Source organism: Talpa europaea (assembly GCF_964194135.1).
Source record: "Talpa europaea genome assembly, chromosome: 9".
Lineage (NCBI taxonomy): Eukaryota > Metazoa > Chordata > Mammalia > Eulipotyphla > Talpidae > Talpa > Talpa europaea.
In genome coordinates this window covers 76,704,865-76,732,666 of record NC_140076.1, presented here as the reverse complement: position 1 = coordinate 76,732,666, position 27,802 = coordinate 76,704,865, and the positions used below count along the sequence as shown (strand labels likewise).

The window sequence follows — 27,802 nt, the reverse complement described above, 5'->3', positions numbered from 1 at the left end:
TGTGTAGCTTCCTGCCTGTCCTGGGGTGGGCCGGCTAGCAGGGTGTGGGGACGCTTTCTCCCTCCTCCCACACCCACTGCCTAGTCCTCTTCCGGCCCCAAAAGCAGGAAGGGCGGGCCTGTGTGGGGCTGAGCACCTACATGCTACATCTAGTTGTGCCTGGATGGCTTCAATGGGAGGGCCCAGGCAGCCCTGCCCTGGTAAACCATCCTGGTAACTGGACTGCCAGCCCCAACCCCAATGCAGGAGGAACTCCTGCCACACAGCCCAGACTGGAGTTGGTGGGTCTGCTCCCCTTGCTTTGGTGACACTGATCTTATGTCTGACCCAGAGGCGCATGGACAGCAGGTCAGTGCTCCCGCACGGGCTCCTGTGATCACCCCCTATTTCAGCACTGAGGATCCTGACTTCTAATTATGTCTTTAGTCTCTCTTTCCAAGCAGTGAGCAAACAGAGCAGGGACTGGTGAGTTTCTTAGCCACAGGGACCAAGGCACACATACGCACTGCTGTCTGGGAGATGAACAGGCTTAGTACAGGTTCAGCCAGGCTTGTACTCACCTATTTCCTTTCTTAAACTCTGCCTCCAGGTATCGGATCCCATCCCGGGCGCCTGGGTGCTCCTTCTTCAGCAAATCCAGGCCATCAATCACTGGTGGGCAAGGAGGAGACAGGTCAGTGTAGAAAGCTGTGACGGGGCTCCAGGGAAAGTGCTCCTTCTGTTCTTTAAAAGAACGATATTCTGCCAGCAGCACACCTGGCAGCTTACCAAGTGCTTTCACTTAGATTTTCTCAACTGTCTTATGAGTCAGGGTGTAACAGATTGTTATGCCTGCTTCACAGATGAAGTAACTGAGGTTCAGAGAGGTGGAGGATTTGACTAAGACCACCATGTGAAAACAGCCCAAATAAGGATCTCTATTAGCAACCCTGTCTCTGCTACCTCCCCAATATGCTCACCTGTCCTTGGGATGATGACAATGAAGCGGCCACTGGTAGCAAGCTGGCGGATGACAGGGAGGTGGTGGCAGAGGGCCTGGGTGTCAGGGACGAGGTATGGAGACATTGCTGACTGGGCCTTGGGCTGCTGCAGGCTCCCCTCCAGTTGAGAGACCTCAAGCTGGTGAGAGAAGGCAGAGTGGGGGAGCCATGTGGGGCCCCTGCTGCTTAGCAGGGGGAGCAGAATGGCACTCAGGTTGGCTCTCACAGGGTTCCTCCTGCTGCCAAAAGGGACAGGGACTCCTACTGATGGCCTTGGAGGACAAATAGACAGAAACCAGGCTTAAGTAAAGAGAAAGAAATTTAAGTGATGGGAGAATGGGGCACAATTCTGAGTGAGAAATGAGCACTACGAGGGCAATCCAGGAGGCCACAGCAGAACAGACAGCGTGCCCTGGCCAGAGAGGTAGGACTCTGCCAGCAGGGCAAGCAAGAGCAGAAGTACTGGGCCCTGATTTCCTACCTGAAGCCGTAGCTGAGCCATGTCTCTCATTAGCCTGTTCCGTCGAGCTTCTTCCTGGGCCTAGGAGGGAAAAATCAAGTGCTAAGCTTGGGCAGAGGAACTGGTGCTATATTCCTTTCTCCTGCCATCAGAGGGCCAAGAGGAATTTGTGGGGTTTGAAATAGATACAAACTCACATAAAGTCCCCTCATCATTCCTGCTAAACGAAGGGGAGGGAACACACAAGATCAAAAAATGTTCCTCTGGGGCCTCCCAGGTGGCGCAGCGGTTGAGCGCTGGGTTGCGAAGCTGCCCGCAGCCTCTGCGGTGCCCGGTTCGATCCCCGGCTGCTCCCCGGCCACCAGAGGAGGGTCCCACATGGCGCGCAGACCTCTCCTGCCGCCCGCTGCTCCCCTCAGCAGTGTACTTTGGTCCTTCTGCCTGCTCTGCTCCCCGCTCTGGCTCTGGTGAATTCTCTCACCCTCCCGTGCTTCTGACCGTACCCAGTGCTTGTATAAACAAAACAAACAAACAAATAATAAATAAATAAAAATGCCTCTATATAAATTAAAAAAAAAAAAATGTTCCTCTGGTGCAATCTGAACAACTTCCACTGCCAGCTCACTGCTGCTCTGCACTCCAGGCAGCCCAGGAGAGGGAGGGAGCAACCATGTACCCACACCACGCAGGAGCACCTGGTTGTGCCTCGGGATGTAAGATGTGCTCCTTGCTCTTCCCAGGCCATTACGCCCAAGGGGAGACCCATCCAAGAACCCCTTCGCCTTCTGTCACTATTGACTTGCCAACTTCTCCCATATCTATAGCTTCAATCCAGATCTGACCGCCTGACAGCCCACCTGCTCTCAGAACCTGTTTCTCTTCCTCTGGGATCTCCAACTTGGTGAAAAAATTGTCTGCCCCAGTCAGAAAGCTCAGCTGGCTCTAACTTTTCCTTCTCTCAGCCCCTTAAGTTAGCTTTCCACTTCTGTCAATCCTTCCTCCTCCCTCTACCTCCACCACACAACTGTAAGTCTAAGCCAACATCTCCCTTCTTGATTATTATAACCATATCCTAACTGGTCTCTGCCTCTAACCTGAACCACTTTCTCTGCCTGCAGCCAAGGCAGTCTTTCAGGACTCACATAATGTCCACTATGGCCCTGATTCAAAAGACTTTGAGAGTTTTCCTTTGTCTTCTGGATGAAGTCCAAATTCCGTAATACAATCTAAAAGATGAGGTTAACAATGGGAACTTGCCCTAAGAGATATGGGGAGCCGCTGAAGGCTCTTTGATGAGCGACATAGCATCATCAGAGTGGTGCTTTAAAATATTCATCTGGGGCCTCCCCGGTGGCGCAGCGGTTGAGCGCTGGGTTGCGAGACTGCCCGCAGCCTCTGCAGCGCTGGTTCCATCCCCAGCCATCGGGTGAGGGTCCCACATGGCGCGCAGACCTCTCCTGCCGCCCGCTGCTCCCCTCAGCAGTGTACCTCGGTCCTTCTGCCTGCTCTGCTCCCCGCTCTGGCTCTGGTGAATTCTCTCACCCTCAAGTGCTTCTGACTGTACCCAGTGCATGTATGAACAAGCAAAACAAACAAACAAATAAGTAAATAAATAAATAAATAAAATATTCATCTGGAATGTATCATCTCATTCTGATCACGAGGCGACAACAAAGGCAAATTGAGAGGCACCCCCACAATATGATTAAAACTGTTCAGAAGCATCAAGGTCACGAAGGGCAGGAAAAGACAGAATGGAGGAGACTAAGGAGACATGACAACCAATATAGCATTGTATGGGATCCTGGAAGAGAAATTAGATATCTGTGGGCAAACTAGAGAAATGTGGATGGATTATACCTAATGGGACTGCTCCAATCCTGATTTTTCAGTTTTGATCATCATACTAGTTTCGCGTGTCTACAGTACCCCTGCAGAGTCCTGCACAACAGAGAACAATTTTGCCCGAATGCCCCAGGGAGAAACTGGTAGAAGGACAGAAGGGAGGCAGAAGACCAGCACCTCAGCGGGCATGTTCCCATAGGCCCTGCCAGCAGGCTATAAGACAACTTCCCCTCTTCACCCTGCAGAAATCAATGCCAGGAATCTTACTTTCAGGCTATAATTGGAATTGTGAAGCCCTATGTTCCAAAGAAAGGATGTGGGTGCCTAGTATCCCCCTCCCCCCCCACTCCACCACTGCAGGTAGGAGCTGTCTGGCTCAGGAGGGGGACTGCTGCGCTAGCTGTGCTCCAGGGTCACCAGTCTAGGTCAGCATTTTCCCCGGAGAAAACCTGGGTCCCTATACCAGGCAGATGCAGGAGTCCCAGAAAAGTAGAAGCAGCAACCCTGGTGACCACCCTCTCCCCAGACCCCGCCCCAACCTACAGATGCCCAGCCTCCACAGCAAGAGCCTGGTCTGTCTGGCCCCACAGCCCTGGTTGCCCGTGGACAGCACCTCTTCTGTTGCTCTGTGCTGTCTTGTCTGTGGAATGAGGATGTAAACACCCCCTCAAGGGCTGCTACAAGGGTTATGTGAGAGGTCACATGCAAATCAGGCTTTTGATAGAAAGCTCTTAATAAATGACAGGTGATGGCAATATAATGACAATACTGCTGCTACTAGGGGACAAACCCCTTGGGGCTAGACTGTGACTCAGGCAGAGAGGGACGCAGCCCCAGAGAGCATCCCGCCTGTGTCCAGCTTGGCGTGTGATGTTCACACCACATGAAAGGGGCTTTCAGGCACCCGCCCCAGGAATCCTGGGAACTTCGGGCTAGAGGAAATGCCTGCAAAAATTCTTTAACATTTTTGGAAACTGTGTAACTTCCCTATGATTATTTTTGAAACTCCCTGTGTTTTCCCCTATGGAACAGTAAGGAAAGCCTTAACACAAAAGGTTTGTTTTTAAGAAGTGGTGTTTCGGTGAGCCCGATGGGAGCAGAGCGGACAGGGAGGGGCAGGCCTGACTCACCATGCGGAACTGAGCCTGGGCCTGCTGCAGCAGGCTCTCCTGCTCAGACTGAGCAATGCTGACGAAGATGCCGACCTCAGGGTTGAACTGCAGGATGCTGCCTTGCAGGCGGGCAACGAAGTGGCCAAAGCTGCGAATGCAGCAGATGCGTACGACCGACTGTGAGGAGACACCGGAGGTGGCTCAGCTGAGTGGGGCCATCGAGCCTTCCCGCCCATCCTGGCCCCCTCCTTCCTATGCCAACCACCCCAAGGGCTGCTTGGAAAGGAGGTATAGGATGGGGAAGAGGAGCTCCAGAGCTAGAGTCTCTAGCTGCCAGAAAGAGGGTAAACAAGTTGGGCAGGGGACTCCCCAAAGGATCAGAGAACCAGGACTCAGGGCTGAGAAAAAAGAACAGGCCCAAGATGAAGGAAGGGGATGTGGGTGCTAATGCCATAGCTCTCCTCTGGGTCAGTAAAATGAGGAACTGGTCAAAAACGGAACCAGGGCCCCCCTGGTGGCGCAACACATTAAGATGCAACCTATGAAGCTATCTGCAGCCACTGCAGTATGAGTTCAATCTCCAGCCAGGGACCTACCCACATGGTGCACCGGACCTTTCCTGACTAGACCGCTGCTCCTCCCAGCAGTGTACTTTGGTCAATCTGCCTGTTCTGCTCCCCACTCTGTCTCTAGTGAATCCTCTCATCTCCCACACCTCTGGCCTGTACCCCAGTTCTTGTATGCCTAGCTAAAATAAATCTTAAAAAACAAAAAACCAAACAAACAAAAAAACAGAACTAGATCAACACCTCCCAACTTTCTTATCCAGAGGCCTCAAATAAAGTCGGGGCCTCCCTGGTGGCACGGAGGGTTGAGCGCCGTGCTGTGAAGCTGTCCGCAGCCTCTGCAGTGCAGGTTTGATTCCTAGCTGGCCGGGGAGCAACCCACATGGCCCAGCAGACCTCTCCTGTCTCGCCTGCTGCTCCCCTCAGCAGTGTCTTTGGTCCGTCTGCCTGTTCTGCTTCTCGCTCTGTCTCTGGTGAATTCTCTCACCCTCCCGCGCCTCAGACTGTACCCCAGTTCTTATATAAATAAATCTTAATAAAAAATAAAAATAAAATAAAAAAGACTAAAGTCAAGCTACTCTGGCTGGAGAAACCAAGGCGTGCATGTTGGGGAGGGGGCAGGGAGGCCTGTCTGCCCTCTGCTGCCCCCAGATGGCCCACAAGACAACACAGATTCAACGGTGAAAGTCTCTGGACTTAATTAAGTGGGCAGCACATGCTCTTCCACCTCTTTCTCATTGTCTGACATTCAGCTCAGCGGCTGGGCCCAGAGTAGAAAAAAAGACTGATGAAGATCTCAAATCCCTAATAATTCACTTACGTTTTCCTCCACAAAATGTTAAGGGGAGGGAGGCTTGTTCTATAACAGCAGACCTGTGAAGGCCTTGTTGCCCAAGGAAGATAACAGCACAAATGCTTACTGACCAAAGGACTCATAAGCTGCAGCCCGGAACCCTGGGTCTGACTAGCACATGGACTCATGGCCTGAGAAAGGACAGCCTCACCTCCTCTAAGGTGCTGAGCAGGGGCCGATCTGTGTCAAAGTTAAAGCGCCTGTGGGCAGCCCGGAGGGGTGGCAGGTTACGAAGTGCCATGTCCTCTGGAAGCAGCAAACCAGAGGGCAGGTCAGGCAGTTCACAACCGTCCAGAAGATCTTGGACCTCAGGACACAGGGCCAGGCCTGGGAAGAAAAAGGACACATGAGACCACCTACACGTGAGCGCACCAGTCAGTGATGCAGCCCTAACCCTCTGGGAATTCCCAGGAGAATGGGACAAGACAGAAAGTGAGAGAGTGGGGAAGGAAGGAGAAAGATATTCAGGGCCAGCTCCCAGCGCTCAGGGAGAGCAGTGCTGAGGGATTAGCGGAGCAGAGCAGGGGAGGAGAATAGGGGCAGCCCAGCATGGGAGGCTGCCTGACAACAGGCTACTACGTCAGGGCAGACATGAGAATAGGGGCTCCGGCGGGAGGGGCAGGGAAGTGAAGAGCTTTTGGTAAGTCCTGGAGGTATAGGGTGTTTCCAGCTTGAAGGTGGATGAGGAATGAGCCTGACTGATGAGCTCTGGAGGTCAAAGTCAATTTTCAATGACCAGGGCGTCAGTGCGACACCAGAGACTGGGCTTGGCTTCCAGGCTCCTTTATCCCTGCTTCCACCCACCCCGTGCCTTCTCCAGGGAACACACACCCTGGCACACCAGGCCACCTGTCCACAGAGGGGCAGTGTTGGGTGGGAAACTGGAGAAACCAAGACCACAATGACGGCTATGTGACAGGAGGCTGGCCACCGAATCCCATTAACCTCCTTACCCCAAGGGTCAGGTTACCAGGAAGGGGGGATGGGTTCAGAGGGCCAATGAGGGAGAGTGGACAGGAGGCCAGTGCCAGGGACTCACTCACCAGACTCTTGGAGTTCGCCAGCAGCTGGCAAAAGATTCAGCAACACAGACAGGCGGTTCCACAGACTTTGAGAGCTCTGGGGGAGAGAAAGGAGGCCTTCAGCTGGGGCAGAATGGGGGGAGGAGGAGTAGCAAGCGAGAAAAATACTAGGCTTGGGGGGCTCTGGTCTCAGTCCTACAAGGATCCGCTGGAGAAAGGAACAAAAAAGGCCCAGGAGCTTGTGGAGGAGTTAGAAAATGCAGAGCTGGTCTCACAAGGAATGAAGAAGAGGGCCCATGGAGGTGGGCCATCTGACTATCAGCCTCACTACACTGAAGGTATGACAGTACAGGAAAGGTATTTTGGATCTTGGTAGCAGGAAATGTTAGCACACTGGCATAGTCGTCTCCCTGTCCAGCGCGTGCCTTTCCTTTCAGCCCTCATGTGCCCACCTCTATCACACCTTCTCCCCTAAGGACCAATGATTGACTACCTCTCACCAGACAGAACACAGCAAACACAAAAAGGGTATGCTTCACCCAGACCCAAGTGCTTCTCTCTAGGGAGTCTAGGCAAGGAGGCAGAGAGAAAAGGGTCTTTCACAGAAGGGCAGATGCAGCTGTAACAAAGTAACACTAATAAAGGCCTCGGAACTAGAGGAACCAAGTTGAGACTCAGAACCTAAGAAGGCTGCTGCTGCTGCCCTGCCCAGCCTCCAGGGCAGTCAGCCCAGACACCTCAAGATCCATGCAGGGCGCTCCTTCAGCTGTTCCCCTGCTTAGAACACCTGCACACCCTGTCTAGTTTCCTAGAACCCATCTCTCCGTCACTACTCAGTGCTTTCTCCCCTCTCAAGACTCTTGTATTTACTTACTGAGTTTAGCCCCGGTCACATACTTTCATCAACATTACCCGTAACGGCAGGGTTTATGCCTCATTGGGTCTCAAAGCAGAATAAGCAGCTCTTTCACTTTCCCAATCCACAAAATTTATATCCCAGCCCAGCCACAGGCTCCTTGAAGGCAAACACCACACTTACTCCTTCTACAAAAAGCATAAGGGCCCTACAGAGGAATAATGACTATAACTGTTCTTAATCAGACTATCTGGGGGCTTTCCAGGCCCCATCTGGCTGACCCTCACCCCCAGCACCACGAAACCTGACAGAGCAGTGACTTACCTGCGCACACACGATGATGAGGTCAGGGTTGGTCCGCAGCCAGTCCAGGAAAACTTTCACTGCGGGAAGCAGCCCTTCAGCCATCAGGACTTGCAGCTTCTCCTGGACACTGCGCTCATTTCGGCAAGAGCGCCCACTGGACTCGCTCCCTTCCGACTCTGAGCCTTCCTCAGAGGCTGGAGTGTTTGAGAGAGAACTGGGATGAGTAGGTATACAGAACAGGTTTCAGCTCTGTGTGTGTGTGTGTGGGGGGGGGGGGGCACACACCAAAATGGTCTGAAGAATTCTGATATGAAAAGTGGAGAATTCATTTTTAGACCCCTGCCTGAATTTTCAAAGCCCACTAACTGGATGCTTTAAAGCCAAGAGCCCTGGGCCTCCCTGGTAGCACAGGGGTTAAAGAGCGCTATCAAGCTATCGCCAGCCACTGCAGCACGAGTTTCATTCCCCAGCCTGCCAGGGAGGTGACCCACATGGCACATCAGACCTCTCCTGCCTCGCCTGCTGCTCCCCTCAGCAGTGTATTTCAGTCAGTCTGCCTGTTCTGTTCCCCTCTTGTCTCTGGTGAATCCTCTCACCCTCCCCCCACCTCTGGCCTACACCCCAGCTCTTGTATGCATAAATAAATCAATCTTAAAAAAAAAAAAAAAAAAAAGCCAAGAGCCTGATGTCATTTAAAAATTTGATTTTTCCAGACTCAAGTTGTGAGGCTGTTTATAGCAAATCAACTCAGCCAATGTTCATGAACAGCCTAGTTGTACCAGCAGCCAGAAGGGAGCTAGCAGTAAGAGAGGGAAGACAGGGACGCACATAAAGGAAGTGCTTCCAACTCCCAGCTCTTCAGCACTGCAGGTTAGTGCTGGTCACTGTATCTTTGTGCATCAACTTCCTCATCTCTTTTATTCATCCAATATTTCCCAAGTTCCACCCATGTACCAGGCACTGTGTTAGGGACTGAGAACACTGCGATAGACAAAATACAGGCTGTCCTGATGAGCTGTCCTGGCCACAAGAGGCTCACAGTCTAGTTGGAGAAACAGACAAGTCAACAAACAACTTCACTTGAAGGAAAGGGTTGGAGGCTATGGTGATACAAGTTACAGGAGCCCTCAGGATGGAAATCTAATCTAGTATTGAAGTCCCACACCAAGTAACTTAGAAGCTAACATCTAGGGAAGAAGAATGAACCAGTGTGGGGCCTCCCTGGTGGCACAGGGATTAAAGACAGTGCTAACAGGCTATTGTCAGCTACTGCAGCATAAGTTTGATCCCTGGCCAGCCACAGAGTTACCCACATGGTGCAGCAGACCTCTCCTGCCTCTCCCGCTGCTCCCCTCAGCTGTGTATTTCAGTAGATACATCTGTTCTGCTCCTCACTCTCTGGCAAATTCTCTCACCCCCTGCACCTCTGCTTTACATCCCAGTTCTTGTATGCATAAATAAATTAAAAAAAAAAAAATAGGGCCTCCCCGGTGGCACAGCGGTTGAGCGCTGAGTTGCGAAGCTGCCAGCGGCCTCTGCGGCGCCGGTTCGATCCCCGGCTGCTCCCCAGCCACCAGAGGAGGGTCCTGCATGGTGCGCAGAACTCTCCTGCCGCCCGCTGCTCCCCTCAGCAGTGTACTTCGGTCCTTCTGCCTGCTCTGGTGAATTCTCTCACCCTCCCGCGCTTCTGACTGTACCCAGTGCTTGTATAAATAAATAAATCAATCAATCTTTAAACAAACAAACAAACAAACAAACAAACAAACAAAAAAAAACAAGCCAGTGACAGCCTGAGGGCAGAGAGGAAAGCATGGTCCAGAACTAAAGAGCAGCAAGGACAGAAGCATAGAGGTTAAAGGAAAACACTGAGACTAAGCTAACTCTTCCACCACAAGACTGCTCTGAGAGTTCAACATGCCAATACCCATGGAACCCAGTTTAATGCTTGCTAGAGGTGGCGCAACAAATGTTGGCTGCCCACGAAGCTCCCTTTGCAAACAACCCCCTCAGATGACAAATCTCACTCTAATCTACCTGCCTCTATGGGTGCTATTTTTTCTAGCTTCTGGGACCCCTAGCAGGACCTGGGAGAGCATCAGGAGAGGAAGCTGCAGCCACTGCTGTCTGCAAGGAGGGAAGCCCTGAACACACAGGGCAAGGTGGTGAGGGTGAAGAGTAACACCACAAAATGGGTTGAGTTGGCACTGAGCGAATGAGGAGAGGGCAGTCTCAGGAAAAAACTCCAGGCCAGCATAGGCAGAAGCAAAAGTAAGGCAGCGAGGGTGGAGTAGGTGCTTGCAGAGAGAGGAAAGTGGCAGCTCTCAGGTGAGTGGCCACAGCATGGAGGGTGTGAGCCAGGCCAGGATGAGGAAGAGGCCCAGATACCTGGCTCTGAGGGTTTGTCCACATCCCCATTGACACAGGGCCTTTGGCCATCCAAGGTGTGCGGGTCGGTGCTGGGCTGGAGGAGCAAGTTGCTGAAGGTGGGGGCCAGTCGAAAACAGCGTTTGGTTTGAAACATCTGGGTGGACATGGCTTGCAGATTGCTGGCAAGGCTGGCCTCATTGGGGGCCAGTGGGCCATTGAGGGCCTCAGGAGCCTCTGATTTGACCCGAGAAGGTTCCAGGGCTGGGGACCGTGTCCCCTCTTCATCTTCCATATCTTCTAGGTCTGAACGGGACTCTTGGCTGTTCATTTCCGAGTCTGTCTCGGCATCAAAGGCCGTCCCCCCACCTTCAAGACTCTTGTCGGAAGCACTGTCCGAGCCCTCGCTGGCCCGGGCTGAGTCATGGCTCGAGTCCGATTCGAAGCCTTCACTCAGGTCACTGTCATCACCAGCTTTGGGTGGGTGACGGCGGCGGCGGAGGCAAGAGAGGCGGGAGAACTTCCGGCTCTTTCTGACCTCACCTGTTTGAGGGGCTGTGGGAGGAGGCTCAGGATCGGGCTCCTCCTTCTCTAAGGGTTCCTTGGACTCCGGTTCATCTGTGGAAAGAGGACAGGTCAGGAGGGGCCTAGAGACAAACTGGGGCAACTGGAACTGGAAGGCGGTACACTTCAACATCACCTCCTCTGCCACACTTGTGCTATCCCCACCCCCTCACCTTTCCACAGTCACAATCCCCCCAGTCTTGCACCTGTGCCATCGCTCTGGAACGCGGGAACAGGGTTCTCACCCTCTTCTAGCTCTGACTGCAGCCGTATGTTGACATGGTTGACAAGATGGGAGAAGAGGGCCAGGGTGAAGGCAATGGCTGCACTGTACTGCTTGGAGCCTAAAGTCAGAAAAGGCTGACATTAGTAGTCCAGGACCCTGGCCATCAATTTCAACCCTATCCCACCTGTTCTCAACCTTACCAAGGATCCAGATACCTCTCAAAGCTTCTCCTAAGGTAAAAAAAGCATTTCTCAGGTCTCTGCACTATTACCTGAAATATGTCAGCCTACCCATGCTCCCTCAGGTAAGCATATCCTCTTGTCCTGTCTCACCTTCCTTGATCAATGCACCTACACACGCAGTCCTGCCACTCCTTGCTCCACGTACATATCTGCTAGAAAAGTCCCAGTACTGCCTATTTGCCCCTAACAGCAAGGTCTGAATTTTGTCTGGATCATGAGCTATGTACCCCCTCAGCAGTATATTTCAGTAGATTTGCCTATTCTGCTCCCCACTCTGTCTCTGGTGAATCCTTTCACACCCAGCAACTCTGGCCTTCACCTTAATTCTTGTATGCATAAATGAAAATAAATCTTAAAAATTAAAAAAAAAGGGTAGTGAGTATCCCAGAAGCCAGACTGGGAGAAAAGAGGGATAGAGGGAGCATTACCTGCTCTCTTCAAACTATGCACACCCATAAGGCAGATGATGATCATCTGAAAGATGAGAAGGTCTGGGAGGAAAGCATATCCACTCTCATACTCCTCCTCATCCTCACTGGCCAGGCTGAGGTTGGGTGAGGAGGGCAGGTAGAAAAGACAGAGGTTGAAATCCTCCAGGACTGACTGGCAAAGTGATGTCAGCTCTGAGTCCACGGAGCTATGGGAGGGGAACAACAGGTTAGTGATGGGAGCTGGGGCAGGTGAACAGTTGGGACGCCTGCAGGGGGGACTCCAGAGGAGCAGCGGGGACTCAGTGCTAGACTGATCTCCAAAGCAGACAAAACAGCATGGAAGTGCAGATACTTCATGTGGAAGGGACATGGGTGGAATTCCCATTCAGCTACTCCTTCAATTTCTATTAAGTGCCCACTTTGTGCCAGAGTGAGCTGCTCAGAAAGATAGGCACAGAACCCTTGGGCAGTCAGGGAAGCCAAGAAAGGACTAACTAGCTACAGAATTTCCAACTGACAGGCAGAGTTCAACAGCTAGTCCCTACCATTCAAATCCCCTCTGTAAAAGAGCCATCCTGGATGCGGTTCTTACACTCTTTTACTCACCTGCTTTTTGGCTGCAGGAGGCTTTGCAGGTACATAAAGTTCACCAGCAACCTCTTAATGTCTTTACATCTGAAATGAGAGGAGCCTGAGGTAAATGGTGAATGGTTCCAGAGTCCCTGGGGTCCAAATGCACCAACTACAGAAAAACCACTCCTCCCCACAAGTCCCACCCACCGTTTCTTGCTAGGAGAGAGTTTCCGAGCCTCACACTTCTTCAGCTGGTGGTACATTTTGGCTGCTTTGTCATACAGCCGCTTGAGGTTTCCATAAGCCCCTTCAAAGGAAACTTCTGACTGGATGCTAGAAGAGATACATAGGTGAACTACTGAGTCTTGGTGGGAAGAGGTGGAAAGGGGAAAATGTCATTCTGCCAGGGCTTTAAGGAACAATGTTTCTAGTAAACACAGACGTCCCCCACTTTCCATGTACACACTCAGGGTAAAAAAAAAGCAGCATGAGAAGGACAGATACTTCAAGCTATCTTTCCTAATAAAATATACAATTTCCTGGGCCTCCCCTAGTGCAGGCAGTTGAGCGCAGCGCTGTGAGGCTGTCCTCAGCCTCTGCAGCGTGGGTTTGATCCCGGCAGCCAGTGAGAATCCCACATGGCATGGCAGACCTCTCCTGAATCTCCCGCTGCTCCCCTCAGCAGCGTATTTCACTCAGTCTGCCTGTTCTGTTCCCCACTCTGTCTCTGGTGAAGTCTCTCACCCTCCCAAGCGTCTGATCTGTATCCTGGTTCTTGAATGTATGAATAAATAAATCTTTAAAAATAAATAAATAAATAAAACTTTTGAAAATATATACAATTTCCAGATTAAGCAGGATAAAGACAATGTCTTCATCTAGAAATGAGACAATTAATCTTACTCTATTGCAGTTATCATCTCTGAAATATGTTTTCCTCCAACTTTTCCTTAAAGCACAGAGCACTTTATAGGCAGCATTTAAGAACTATTTACTATGTGTGAGAATATTTTCACTTTATTTCAGATAATCCTCAGAATAATCCTCATTAAATGCAGATCGGCACTGAGCACCTCATTTTGTCAGGTGCTGTACCTTAACACTGCCCACATTTACCAACGAGCAAGCGGAGCCTGAGAGAACAAGTATGTTGGCTGCCAAGTTCACATGGCAAGTACCTGGCACCACTGTCTCCTGCACAGTCTAAGACCTCAATACTACACTATACTGTTCTGGGTCCTGCTTTTTGGAAACAAGCAGATCAGCTGAATACCAACAAGGAACAGGAAAAACCTATGTCTGGGGTGAATTAAAGATAGTCACAGGATCTTTGATGATACTCTATCCACTGAGAAGTAGGTTCTATATCTCCGCCTCATAAATCCTGGTGGATGGACAATAATACAACTGCTTTGACTAATATTGTAGAAGTGACTCTTGACAATTCCTTGACCCAGGCCTCAAGGAACCACTAGATTCTAAGTCTCTTGGGTCATTATGCACTGGTGAAGCCTTTAGCCACCAAGTAAGAAGTCCATCCACCCGAAGGAAGAGACCACATGGAGAGTCCCTGAGACTACACAGAAAGGGAAAGAGGCCCAGGTGAACCAACCCTCCAGACATGTCAGACCTCCAGATGCGCTGAGTACCAATGACGGACCACAGACTAAATCTTACCCAAATGCTACACACCAAGAGACAGCCTTGTTTTTATATAACAGGATAGGTCCTTAGTGGGCATCTCCCAAACTTGGATGTGCTAGGCTCTCTTTGGAAGTGACTCACCCTAAATCATGTTCATGAATGTGATAAGAGAAGCAGGACATAAAGGGGGGGCATGCTCTGAAAGCCATCTGAGGAATGGAAAAGATGCAATGGAAACCTGACAATCACACTTAAAAATGAATACAGTGGGCCCCTTTGGTGGTGCAAGGGGAAAGACGCAACCCATGAAGCTATCTGCAGCCACTGCCAGCATGAGTTTTATCCCCAGCCAGCAAGGGAGCAACCCACATAGCGCAGCAGACCTCTCCTGCCTCGCCCGATGCTCCCCTCAGCAGTGTACATCAGTCAATCTGCCTGTTCTGTTCCCCACTCTGTCTCTGGTGAATCCTTTCAACCCCCCCCCCCGCCACCTCTGGCCTGTACCAGTTCTTGTATGCATAAATAAATAAATCTTTATTTTATTTTTAAGGATTTATTTTTATTTATACAATAGCTGGGTGTGTTCTACACAGTAAACGGAATCCCTTAATCTTTTCATTCCTCTAGCTATCTAAGTCTGGAGCTAGGCAAGGGAGGAAAAGAAGAGAGCAAACAAAACGGGAATGGGGGACTCCCTGGTGGTGCAGGGGTTAAGACGCAGCCTATGAAGCAATCCGCAACCACTGTACTCGAGTTCGATCCCTGGCCAGGGAGCTACCCACATGACGCAGCAGACCTCTCCTGTCTCATCTGCTGCTCCCCTCAGCAGTGTATTTCAATCTGGGGCACAGGCCAGAGGTGTGGGAGGGTGAGAGGATTCAATAGAGACAGAGTGGGGAGCAGAACAGGCAGACATACTGAAAGCACTGCTGAGGGGAGCAGTGGGCACAACAGAAGTCTGCCGCGCCATGTGGGAATCTCCCTGGCGGGCCGGGAATTGAACCCACGCTGTGGAGGCTGTGGACAGTTTCACAGTGCTGTGCTCAACTCGCTGCGCCACCAGGGAGGCCCAATAAATAAATCTTTAAAAGAATAAAAATAAAAATGAATACAGTAGTACAGGATACCAGTCTGTACTGATCTAGAAGACGAGCAAACACTATGCTGATACAAGGAATAATAGATTTAACTAGGTGAACCAAGGATTATGGCACATGGATTTATAAGGCAGAGAGAAATACTTAACTTCACACTTAAGTATTTGGCCACTTAAAAACTATGAAGACTGAGTGCTCAGTGGCGCAGCGGTTGAGCACTGGGCTGTGAAGCTGCCCGCAGCCTCTGCAGTGCCAGTTTGATCCCCGGCCGCCAGGCGAGGGTCCCACATGGCGCGCAGACCTCTCCTGCTGCACCCACTACTCCCCTCAGTAGTGTATTTCGTCTGCCTGCGAGTTCTGTTCCCTGGTCTGGCTCTGGTGAATTCTCTCACCCCCCACCCCACGCATCTGACTGTACCCAGTGCTTGTATAAATAAATAAATTAAAAAAACAAAACAAAACAAAACAACAACTATGAAGACCACCTTATTACCTTTGCTTTGAACCCCAGTTCACTATATAACCTCTCTCTTTTTTTCCCCCCGGGGAGAGCATGAACAAAGCCCCCCACTGCCCCCCACCACCACAAATTATACAGTCAAGACTCCCATGTTTGGGGCCTCCCCGGTGGCGCAGTGGTTGAGCACTGGGCTGTGAAGCTGCCCGCAGCCTCTGCAGCGCCAGTTTGATCTCCGGCCAACGGTGAGGGTCCCACATGGCACGCAGACCTCTCCTGCCGCACCCGCTGCTCCCCTCAGCAGTGTATTTCGTCAGTCTGTCTGTTCTGCTCCCTGCTCTGGTGAATTCTCTCACCCTCCCACGCTTCTGACTGTACCCAGTCTTGTACAAATAAATAAATCTTAAAAAAAAAAAAAAAAAGACTCCCATGTTTGGGGAAATCACAAGGGTTAGCACTGACGTGCAATGGATAAGCCTCGCTCTCAGAAACCCACCTTCGTGATCATGGTATCTCCCCCGCCAGGTAAGTGTATATATATATGCATATGTAATCTCTTCTAAGAATGATGTGGCTCCTGAGATTTCAGGCCTGATTAGGCGACAACAGTGGGTTTCCCAGTTTTCCTGGCAGTTCACCCTCCCCATTATAATTTAATCGGTCTTTCTGGTTCACCAATCAGTTTCATATGCTTTTGGTTATGATGACCAAGTCAGTGACCCAAGCCTAATCAATTTTGGGTGCCCTGAAAAAATTGTCTTTTATTGAGTTCCGAGTGTCAAATCTAGGGTGGCAGTGACTCACCATGCTAAGCTTGTCCCAGGCATGCTACCATGTCTGTTAACACTGACGTTCTATAACTCTGAGGCCCTTATCAGAGGATACTTTGGTAACATCTTATCAACATCAAATTTCCTCCTCCTTCAGGAAGACAGCAATCCTGTGTTCTACACAGTAAACGGAATCCCTTAATCTTTTCATTCCTCTAGCTATCTAAGTCTGGAGCTAGGCAAGGGAGGAAAAGAAGAGAGCAAACAAAACGGGAATGGGGGACTCCCTGGTGGTGCAGGGGTTAAGACGCAGCCTATGAAGCAATCCGCAACCACTGTACTCGAGTTCGATCCCTGGCCAGGGAGCTACCCACATGACGCAGCAGACCTCTCCTGTCTCGTCTGCTGCTCCCCTCAGCAGTGTATTTCAATCTGCCTATTCTGTTACCTACTCTATCTCAGGTGAATCCTCTCACCGCCCCCTGCCCCAACTCTTGCCTGTAGTCCAGCTCTTATATGCATAAATGAATAAATCTAAAAAAAAAAAAAAAAAAAAAGACAGGAATGGTATGGATATGAAAATAAGGCTGGAAAAAGAACAAATACTTACCAGCGCAGGTAGCAATACATGGCTTCCACATTATAGTACTTGCTGCCCGCAAGGGTGCCCAACTGGTTAAAGGGCATTCCTGGAAAGGAGAAGTCAGGCAGTCAGTGGCCACAATCCTCACCCAAAGCTGCTGAGAACTCATGGGGAGAAGAGTTGGGTCTGCAGGTGACAGTATCTTGGGATTAGCAGCCTAATCTTGTTCCTGCAGAGGGATTATTGACCTTTTCTCACTTCCTACCAGTTTCTTCCCACCTGGCCTGCTAAGGATTTCCACACTGATGGCACACCAGCTGTGATCTTTCAAGGCTGACAGTACTCCATGGAGCCCTCTCCTCTACTGCAGCTCAGTTCCTCTGAGTTCTCCTTTCTACTGCAGCTGAGTTCTCCTTTCTACATGCTGCTCCCTGTCTGTCCCTGTGGTGCAGCCTTAGTCCTTTTCTTACTGTGCCTCCTGCAGGGACAGTGGAAGCAGTTTCTTCTTTCTACAGAGACCCCAGGGAAGTTATCTTCTCTTTTTTTTCTCTTTTGCCTTCAGTTGAAGATTTTCCCATATCTCTTCCCTTCCCACCATCTTCTGACTATGTGTTACAAGGGTAGAATGCAGAATGGAGATAAAGTATGAGAGATGAGTGTATTAAGGACCTGGGAGAAATGAGTATTATCTACCTGTCACCTAACAACATCCTCTTCCCCTTGGAAAATACTGCCGGGTTGGGAGGCCCAAACAAGTCCACTTACCAATCTGGGGAGCTACTGACAGGGCTTGATAGTAAAATCTTTCAGCTAGCAGCTCAGTGTCTACACCAGCTAATTCATTCTGATATCGCGCTGCAGAAGAGAGGAGAAAGAGAAACACATAATTCCAGGTTTCAGAGATAACTCCCCTTGTCTGGGAGTCCACTCTGTGGAGCTGTAATATGAGCCTAGGAGGAAGATACCTGAGCCAGGAGGCAGGCTGCTTGGGTCTCTGGCACAGTTTTATATCTGCATTACTATGGGCAAATTGTTCAACTCTCTTCCTTGCTGGTAGGTTTGAAATGTAAAGAATATTTAGTGTTTATAAAAGAAACAAGTTCTTCTTGATTATCTCTTCCCAATGAGGGGGAGCTGCAGCCTATGTAATTGCTTGGAAAGATCTTTAACATTGAGTTCTGGATTGCAACCACTCTATTCTAGAGAAGACATTACTAGTGACACTTGGTCAGTCAAATGTGAAACACTGGTTCTCTCCGTTCACAATGCCTATGAGGGGTTCAGGAATGGGCTAAGGGAAGGAGATGGGTCTCAGGTCAACAAATGATAATGTATCCAAGAGCCACAAACCAGCAGCCTAATGAGGAAACTTTGTCTAGTAAGACTTGAGCCCAGAGGTCATAAAGCAAGAAAAGAGTTTTTCATTTTGAGAACTATTTGTCAGGCACGTAAATCCTCCCTGAAGTCTAACTTCAATTCCTCTAGGAGTCTATGAAAAGAAAACTTTTACTAAAGAGAAAGACATCAAACAAAAAATTCCCTAACCCTGACTTTCTCAAAGCTCATTTTCCTTCCTCCTATATTTGTGATCCTCTCTGTCTCACAGAAGAGCATAAAAAGGGATCACTCACTGTAAACAGACTAGGAGGAGAAAGTTATCAGAGGCCAAATTCCTCCTGTTTTACAATCATGTAAAGTGTGGTACCAACAACTGAAAGCAGCCTGAGCCCAAAACAGAGAAAATGAAAGGTTCATATTCTTACACAAATCCCCCAGGTACACTAGACATCGGTGGCATGCCATCTGTGCCCAGTCCATCTCCTTCCCCGAGGCCGACACTGGCTTCTTGCATCCTGAGAGAGAGAGAGAAAGAGAGAGAGATAGGAAGAGAGAGTGTGTGTTGTGAGCCTGTCCTCTGCCCCATCTGTGGGGAAATGCCCTTCCTTGGTAGAGAAAGGAAATCAAGAATCCAGGGTTAGTCTTAGAATATTGTCTTACGAGGCAGAGAAGACACCAATTCAGAACATACAGGCTCATGGGGGCACATAGGTAGGCTTCACTCACTAGACTGAAAGGAAATGGAAGAGGAGGGCTAGGGTTCTCAGTCTAGAACTGCTTCTAGGGGGAGGTCATGTGAAAGGACACCATAGGAAGATGTGAGGCTCAAGTGTCAGGACAGCCATGGATGACCTGGGTAGAAGCTCTGGGTGGAAGGTAAAAGCTTGGGTAAAGATGGGAAACTTGTCCAGAAAGAATGGACTGTGAATGAGGCCAAGATAAATACTCCTGGTTTCTGTCAAGTGGCCAAGGTCCATGGAGAAGGCAACTAGTGGAGAGTCTGCATGTGAAGTGGACACAGGGAGTTTGCCTTGCCTGAGGACTGGCTGTGGCCAGAGCCCAATGATACCTAGGCTTTCATCTCTCCCTTTGCACAAGCTGCCTTAAACTTCACTTGAATCTGAGCTCTTTGGGAGACAGTTTTCCCATGTGCCAGGTATTGGCCTAAGAATTTTACAACAGCAACTTAAATTCACAGCAACCCCACGAGGTAGTTATTTCTTATTATTCCCATTTTACAGTTGAAGAAATCAAAGTCACACAATGAGTAATCTTGTGACAGAGCCAACATAGAAAAGGCAGCTGGCTCGAGACCATCCTCTTACCCACGCTATCCTGCACTCATTTTTTGAGGTCAGCAGTTCCAATCTAAAAAGCCTTCCTAATGTTTTCTATAGAGACACTTAGTTAAATTAATAGAGAAAACATTAGAGAGGAGAAAAACTAGAATGGCCTGAGGAACTGACCCTTGGACATAAGAGTTCTTAATCTTTTTTTTTTTAAGATTTATTTTTGCATACAAGAACTGGGGTATAGGCCAGAGGTGTGGGGGGTGAGAGGATTCACCAAAGATAGAATGGGGAGCAGAACAGGTGGATGTACTAAAATACATTGCTGAGGGGAGCAGCGGGCGAGACGGGAAAGGTCTGCTACACCATGTGGGTCACCTCTCTGGCCGGGGATTGAACTCATGCTGCAGTGGCTGCAGATTGCTTCACAGTGATGCATCTCTTGTGTCACCAGGGAGGCCACCTTAATCTTTCTTTAGGCTCCTGGACCCCTTTGGCCTATGAAGTCTATCTCAGATTGCTGGGGTTTTTTTAAGGATTTATTTTTATTTATTTATGCACACAAGAACTGGGTTATAGGCCAGAGGTGGAGGGGGTGGAGGTGAGAGGATTCACCAGAGACAGAGTGGGGGAGCACGACATGTGGATTTACAGAAATACACTACTGAGGGGAGCAGTGGGTGAGACAGGAGAGGTCTGCTGCACAATGTGGGTCACCTCCATGGCCAGAGATTGAACTTACATTGCAGTGGCTGGTGATAGCTTGATAGCATTGAGACGTTAGTCCCGGCGCCAACAGGGAGGCCCCAAATTGCTGTTTATTTTTTTTTTAAAGATTTATTTATTTATGCATACAAGAATGGGGTACTCGCCAGAGGTGCAGGGGGTGAGAGGATTCACCAGAGACAGAGTGGGGAGCAGAACAGACAGACTGACCGAAATACACTGCTGAGGGGAGCAGCAGGCAAGTCAGGAGAGGTCTGCTGTGCCATGTGGGTTGTTCCCTGGCCGGGGTTTGAACTCGTGCTGCAGTGGCTGTGGTCAGCTTCATAGGTTGCTTCTTAACCCCCTGCGCCACCAGAGAGGCCAATTTACTGTTTTTTTAAGCAATTAAAATATAACGCTGTGCCTCTGATACATAAAGTCTATGATCTGATGAGGGCAGGGGCGGAGGGAGGTTGTGCAAGAGGTAGAAGAGTTCTAAGAAGAGTGAAGGAGCTCTGAAGGGTGACTGAACTGAAGAGAAGCCACAACTAGAAAAAGGCAATAAACTCGAGTGGCTAGTAACTCAGGTAGCGGAAAAGGGATTGTCCAACATTTCTGCAAATTTCAATACTTTTATCAAACACTGGAAAATAATTTCTAAAGTTAAATGAAACAGTGCCAGTCAAATTCAATTGGAAGAAAAGAAATGCATAAATACCATCTTCCAGCGCCAGACTTACTCTAGAGATCATTCCATCCCTCCCTTTGATTCCACCTCAGTCTAATCCTAAGTCTTCCCTTCCTTAACATTTTTATCTTAACTCATACACTTATTTGGATAAACCCAAATTTCATAAACCATTTGTAGGTCTTACAAGAATTCTTTCTGCCTGGGTGGGCCACAAAGTACATGAACTCTGAGGGATAAGAAGGCCAGAGGTACAGGCATATGAACTTGCTCCTCAAGTCCACCTTTCAGATTTCACTGACCTATGAGTGGGTCGGTGACATGGGTCCAGTCGATGCAGCATTGCAGTTCAAGCTGGTAGTGAGACTGAATGTAGAGAAGGAGATGCTGGTAGAAGCCAATACCAGCAACCAAATGTGTCCTGTAGGCACATTCCAAAGTGCTCCGGCTGTGGATATGCTGGAGATTGAGGAAGGGAAAGAGTTGGTTCAGCAACAAGCTCAGAACCCCCTGACACAATCCCTGTTTTTTTCATTTTTTTAAAGATTTATTTATTTATTTATGCATACAAGAGCTGGGGTACAGACCAGAGATTGTGGGGGGGAAGAAGGGAGGGATTCACCAGAGACAGAACAGGGAACAGAACAGGCAGACTGACTGAAATACACTGCTGAGGGAAGCAGCGGGCGAGACAGTAGAGGTCTGCCTCGCCATGTGGGTTGCTCCCTGGCCGGCCGGCCGGGGAGTCTGCAGAGGCTGCGGACTGCTTCATAATGCGGTGTTTAACTCCTTGCGCCACCAGGGAGTCCCCTGGTTTTTCATTTTAAAAAAGATTTATTTGTGCATATAAGAGCTGGGGTACAGGTCAGAGATGGGAGGGGGGAGAAGATTCACCAGAGAAAGAGTGGGGAGCAGAACAGGTGGACTGACTGAAATACACTGCCGCGGGGGGGACAGTGAGCAAGACAGGAGAGGTCTGCTGCATCATGTGGGTCAGCTCCCTGGCTGGGGATGGAACTCGTGCTGCAATGGATGCCGATAGCTTCATAACCCCTTGCGCCACCAGGGAGGCCCCTCGGCCCCAATTCTTGTTAATCTCACTGAAGAAATAAACTTATCTTCTTGGTCCCGAAACTTTATCCACAGTCCTCTCACTCACAATTTAATCCCATACATTTAAACACCCTTACCTTAGATTGACTTCTTTGATCTCCCTGCCAGGGATTAGGCTCCTGTCCTCTAATCCTAATTTTATCTGACTCTCTTTCTCCTTTCTACCATCTCTTTTTTCGCTCCCCTATCTCCAACCATGCTCTGGCCCACTTTCTTAACTCTCTCTTCCTTCCCTTAGCTCTTCCCCGCCTCTTTAAAAAAGATTTATTTATTTATTTATACAAGAACCGGGGTACAGGCCAGATGCGTGGGAGGGTGAGAGGATTCACCAGAGACAGAGCGGGGAACAGAACAGGTAGACTGACGAAATACACTGCTGAGGGGAGCTGCGGGCGAGACAGGAGAGGTCTGCTGTACCATGTGGGACCCTCGCAGGCCAGCCAGGATGGAACCAGCGCTACAGAGGCTGTGGACAGCTTCACAGAGCGGTGCTCAACCACCTGCGCCACCAGGGGAGGCCCCCCTCCCCTTTTTTAAAGATTTATTTATTTATGCATAGAAATACTGGGGTATAGGCCAGAGATGCGGGGAATGAGAGGATTCACTGAGACAGAGTGGGAAGGAGAACAGGCGGATCTACTGAAATACACTGCTGAGGGGAGCAGCGGGCAAGTCAGGAGAGGTCTGCTGCACCATGTGGGTCACCTCCTTGGCCAGGGATTGAACTCGTGCTGCAGTGGCTGTGGACAGCTTCTAGTGCTGAGACTTAACCCCTTGCACCACCAGGGAGGCCCAGCTTCCCCTTTTAAGACAAATTTCTTCCCAAGTTCCCTTACCTTTTTGTTAGTCTTGATAAGCTGGATAACTTCATAGTATACCTTTCTCCACAGCAGCTCCTCAGCCTTCCTCCCATAGTCCACTGGGTGCAGGAACATAAGCTTGACGCAGAGTTCACGAAGCCTGGGAGGGTACAGAGAGCACAAGGGAGAATGCCCACTCCCTGAGGGGGATACAAAAACTAAGAGAAAGGAGGCATTTGCCAAATCAACAAAATTCCGAGTTTCCCAAGAGATATCCTGGTTCAGTCAGTATGACCTACAACAGCAGTTGTGGAAGGGAGCAGATTCCCCCCCACACCCCTGCCTCAGAGATAGTAAGAATCTCAATCAATCACTTTCTTTTTTAAAAGAGTGCCACTGATGGTGCACTTTCTTTTTTTGGAAAGATCTTATTTATTTTTGCATAAAAGAACTGGGGTGCAGGCCAGAGGGGCAGGGGAGGGGGCTGTTGAGAGAATTCACCAGAGACAGACTAGGGAGCAGAACAAGTGGATCTACTGAAATACACTGCTGAGGGGAGCAGCTGGCAACAAGGAGAGATCTGCTGTGCCATGTAGGCTAGCTCCCTGGTCAGGGACTGAACTCAGACCATTGCGGTGACAGTGCTGAGACTCAACCTCAAGGCCACCAGGGACACCCTCAATAAGTCACTTTCTTCCCTGCATTCTACCTAATCTTTTTTTCTCCGCCTTATTTGCCCCTCTTCCTCTCCTTTCATTACTATGGCAAACTTTAACTCAAATGCCATCCTTCTGGCATCAGTCTGTTAGATGGGTAAGAGTTGAGGGATCCCCACCTCCTCTCTTAGGAAGGTCAGAGACTTCATAACCCATTCCTGTACTGTGAGGTCAGGCAGTAAGTGAGCACATGTATCTGTATGTCTGGATTTTATAGAGGGGAGGAGAAACTGAGGATTGTGTTTTAGAAATGTCTCCAGCTTACTTGTTCCTCAGGCTAATGTTCTCTGGTTTGAATACTTCTTGATAAGCGGTTTTGTTGCAAAGTATGAGATCAAGTCGATGCACAGCCTCCACCACAGCCCTGCAGGGAAATATAAGCAAATAGTCTTGAGCCAAACATAAGGTCCTAAGATGCTAGGAAGAGGATCCTAAAGGAAAAGCTGAAGAATCAGGGATGGGGATACAAGAAGGCTGCAAGTTGGGCTCTGCACAAAACAAGATAAATACATTCTCCATCCTAACACAGCAACACCCCCACCCGCAGAACACCTAGTAGTGATGGAGACATTTTTGCACCCCCCAAAACACAGGACAGTCTACAATAACTACCCTGTCCAAAACATCAACAGTGGCAAAGCAGAGAAATCCCGTGATCTGGGAAAGGAGATTTTTCCAATGGAAGGGCACAGACTGTGAAGTGAGGCAGAAAATCAAGGGTGTGAACTCTGGCTGTATCTTATTAACTGTAACTTTGGGCAAATTACCTAGCCTCTTTAAGAAGTCACATAAATAAAATGGAGATAATAATAATAATAGCAATCATCTCAGAGAACTATTGTGAGGATTACATGAAATAATTTATATTCAACATTGGCATGCAGAAGGCATTCACTAAAAAATGGTGGAATGAGCTACTATTATGCAAGAGCTTATTATCTCTGACATAAATAAGAAAGGCATTATAACTATAAAACTGTGCTTTAGGTTACTAGGTTATAGGAAAGTAGGGAGCAAGGGAGTTCCTAAGAGGCTAAATTGTAAGGTCTCCTGGATTCTGCTGAAGGAATTGTTTGTTTAATATAGAGGGTGTGCTCTGGAACCAAACTGCCTAGGTTCAAATTTTGGTACTTTCTTCTGACCAGCTATGTGGTCCAGGCAAAATGCCTAACTTCCTTGGAGCTCAGCTCTCCCACCTATAAAATGGGAATAACATTACCACCTACTTTGTGAGGACTAAATTAGCTAATTCATACAGCACTGATAACAGTGCCTCATACATAAAAAGTACTCAGTAAATATTAATCTCCATCCTTCTTCTTATGAGGCTGAGGGAAGAGACTCTAGACACCAAGAAAAAAGATCAAGGAAACAACAATGAATGGCTAAGAAGTTCCAGAAGTAGATGTTACCTCTGGAAGGGCAAAACCTAGAGGATGACAGACTGCAGCAATGAGAGCAGGTGAATCTTACACCGCTGTGAACACAAAAGCAACCAAAAACAGGGAGTGACGAGTTCCGAACAATCCAAGATTGTTTCAGAATACCCAAACGTGTTTCTGAGCTAGGGAAAATGGCCACAACACCCTGTGAAATCTCAGGTGGTACACCATTAAAGGTTGCTCTGTGCAGGGCAAAGTGACTACCAGCACCCAGCCTAGTGGGTGAGATAATAATCAAGGCCTTGTCACAGACAATCCCAGCTCAGCATTTCTCCAAATATTTCTGTGCTGCCTTAGAGATTCTAGCTAGGCCTTTGAAGCCAGCCTGGCCCTTAATGCCAGGAACAGTATCAGGAAATAGGCCTTCAGAGATTTACTCTATGCTAGGACTTTTTTTTTTTTTTTAATTTATTTACTAATGCAAACAAGAACTGGGTTGTAGGCTAGAGTTGCAGGGTGAGAGGATTCACCAGAGACAGAGTGAGAAGCAGATCAGGCGGATTGATGGGAATACACTGGTGAGAGCTAGACAGGAGAGGTCGTCTGCTGTGCCATGTGGGTCAGTTCCCTGGACAGGGTTCAATCTCAGGCCATGGATTGAACTCAGGCTGCAGTGACTGGTGATAGCTTGATATCACTGACACTTTAACCCCTGGGCCACCAGGAGGCCCTCTATGCTAGGACTTTTAACTTCAGTGTCATGGACGGATCATGGATGAATCAGTGTGATGTGTGTGTGTGTGTGTTTATGGTCAGGTTCCAGAATTCTCTACTTAGAGTCTCAATCCAAAAAAATTTAACCACTACTCAAGGAGGTTCTAATTGCAAATTCTTAAATCTGGGAGGACTCAGCACTTCATTCTCCAATTCCTATCAGGTCATAAACTTTTCCACTTTCGAACAAAATGCTAAAAAACTAGTTTTGTGTCTCACTATTATAATCTCAGGGTTGGCACAGTATTAAAAAAAAGAAAAACGTCTAAAAAAAGTTAATGGACCTAATTGATATTTGTATTCCCTCCAACATCGCTTCTCCATTATGGGAGTTCCCCAAATTTACTAAAGCTCAAAGTATGAGTTTTTAAATAGTCCAGTAACACATTTATCTTGGGCAGAGAAATCAGACCTTCCTACCCCAGTTCTTTCCACCAATCACCACTGCTATAGTGAATTATAAAAACAGAGATCACAACCTTAAATTTCCACCCTGCACAAAGCAACCACATACAATTACAGGCAGGACACCCATGTGCACATATATAAGCCTCACATGCAAACACACCAGTCATTCAGATCTGGAGGCAGTGGCTTGAGAAAGAACTAGATTTGAGAGTGAATAGAAGGATGACCAGAGATATTACCAAAAGCTGGGGACAAGTAAGGAATTTAGCAGACACTGCCCACGCTGTCTGACAAGCAGTACTGACACTTGGCAGCAAAATGAAGCGCACACGTGCCACCCCCAGCTAACTCTTCATTCACCCAGAGACTGCTTGGGGCAGACCACAGTGGGAGCCCAGGGGCAGCTGGACTGTATCACTTTTCTATTTTTGGAAGTCTATACTCCCCTCCTCTGCCTTCTGATTTACAATGCCAGAGCAGATAGGATGCCTATCAAGGGAAGAAAGGATGACATGCTTTTGACTATTTCAGTGCTGAGAGGGGACCCAAGGCTCTTAGGGTAGTCTTATGCAAACACCTCTATATATAGAAGCTGAGCTAAATGAAAACCTCAAGCCCCACTCCCAACTAGAAAGCAAAATAAATAAATAAATAAAATCAACTTGACCTCTATGCTTATCCTATTGTGATCCAGTTCCAGATCCCCAGTTCCAGCTGCCCCCCACAAAAAAATCCTCCACCCAGGGAAGGAAGAACTCATACGAGTCTGTTCCCAACAGAAGAAAGGGACAAAGATGAGACTTCAAGGATGTGAGTGGCACTGTGCAAATCAGAAGCCAGGAATAGACTTTGCCTGGCATAAGTATAGGAGCAAGGCAGGATTCTAAGGAGTCCCCAGGTGCCCCGAAATGGGCGCCGTGACCTAAGAACACTCTAGACTCAAAGTCCTTCACGACCCTTCCGGTCCATCACAACTAACCTTCCACCTTCTTCCTTTGTCTTCAGATTCTCCCAAATTAGCTCTAAGGGGAATCCACAGCACATCCGGTCCAATCTCTCCTTTTAAGGCTAAGGAAACTGAGGCCCAAGGTCACACAGCCAGAGTGATTAAAGCAAGGACCTGAACCTGAGACTCCTGATTTCAGCCCAAGGCTCTTTCCTGCCGATCCTCAGGGGTTCTAAGCACCCTTCCCTTTCGGGTTTTTCTCCATCAGTGACCCCCGCCATCGTCACCTTCCTAACCCCTCCAGGTACCAATTCCCATCTGCTTAGCCCAAATCCGCAAAGCTCAGTTCCCGCCCCGAGCTCACTGCGGAGGGAACTCCTCCACGTGTTTCCCTCCAAGCCTCCCACCCACCCAATTCCTCCTTTCAGCTCCATGCCCCGGTTACGCGGCCCCGTCCCCCCGCCCCATTCCAGCCCCCGCTCCCTCCAAAACTGCACTCTTCCCTCCCCGCACCCGAGTTTAGCAATGGGGCCCCGCCCGCCCAGGAAGCCCCGCCCAAAGCCCCCCCACCCCCCCGTCCCTCGGCGGCTGCACTCATCACGCCCCGGCCCCTCTCACCGGTAAAGCCGCTTAGTGTGGAGGACCTTCGCTTCGGGCTCGCTGCTCTCCCCTGTGGGGGGGCCTTGGCTCAT

The 27,802-nt window shown here is 49.2% G+C and overlaps 1 protein-coding gene across 3 annotated transcripts in view; it reads right to left on the bottom strand.

The window, feature by feature from the left end:
- The window catches only part of SMG5 (SMG5 nonsense mediated mRNA decay factor), a gene marked incomplete at both ends in the record, with an annotated part of 28,852 nt that extends 1,050 nt beyond the window's left edge, over positions 1 to 27,802 (bottom strand). Inside the window, 19 exons of one of the 3 annotated variants that reach the window (XM_084242814.1) lie at positions 561 to 651; positions 960 to 1,119; positions 1,462 to 1,521; positions 4,416 to 4,574; positions 5,968 to 6,143; positions 6,860 to 6,935; positions 8,019 to 8,194; positions 10,386 to 10,982; positions 11,135 to 11,272; positions 11,825 to 12,033; positions 12,434 to 12,502; positions 12,608 to 12,733; positions 16,979 to 17,057; positions 17,717 to 17,806; positions 18,715 to 18,804; positions 21,274 to 21,430; positions 22,921 to 23,044; positions 23,866 to 23,964; positions 27,729 to 27,802. In XM_084242814.1, coding sequence (XP_084098940.1) covers positions 561 to 651; positions 960 to 1,119; positions 1,462 to 1,521; positions 4,416 to 4,574; positions 5,968 to 6,143; positions 6,860 to 6,935; positions 8,019 to 8,194; positions 10,386 to 10,982; positions 11,135 to 11,272; positions 11,825 to 12,033; positions 12,434 to 12,502; positions 12,608 to 12,733; positions 16,979 to 17,057; positions 17,717 to 17,806; positions 18,715 to 18,804; positions 21,274 to 21,430; positions 22,921 to 23,044; positions 23,866 to 23,964; positions 27,729 to 27,802 — 2,750 coding nt within the window. The remainder of the gene's footprint in view (positions 1 to 560; positions 652 to 959; positions 1,120 to 1,461; positions 1,522 to 4,415; positions 4,575 to 5,967; positions 6,144 to 6,859; positions 6,936 to 8,018; positions 8,195 to 10,385; positions 10,983 to 11,134; positions 11,273 to 11,824; positions 12,034 to 12,433; positions 12,503 to 12,607; positions 12,734 to 16,978; positions 17,058 to 17,716; positions 17,807 to 18,714; positions 18,805 to 21,273; positions 21,431 to 22,920; positions 23,045 to 23,865; positions 23,965 to 27,728) is intronic. The other 2 variants (XM_084242816.1, XM_084242815.1) reach the window with 2 other exon arrangements.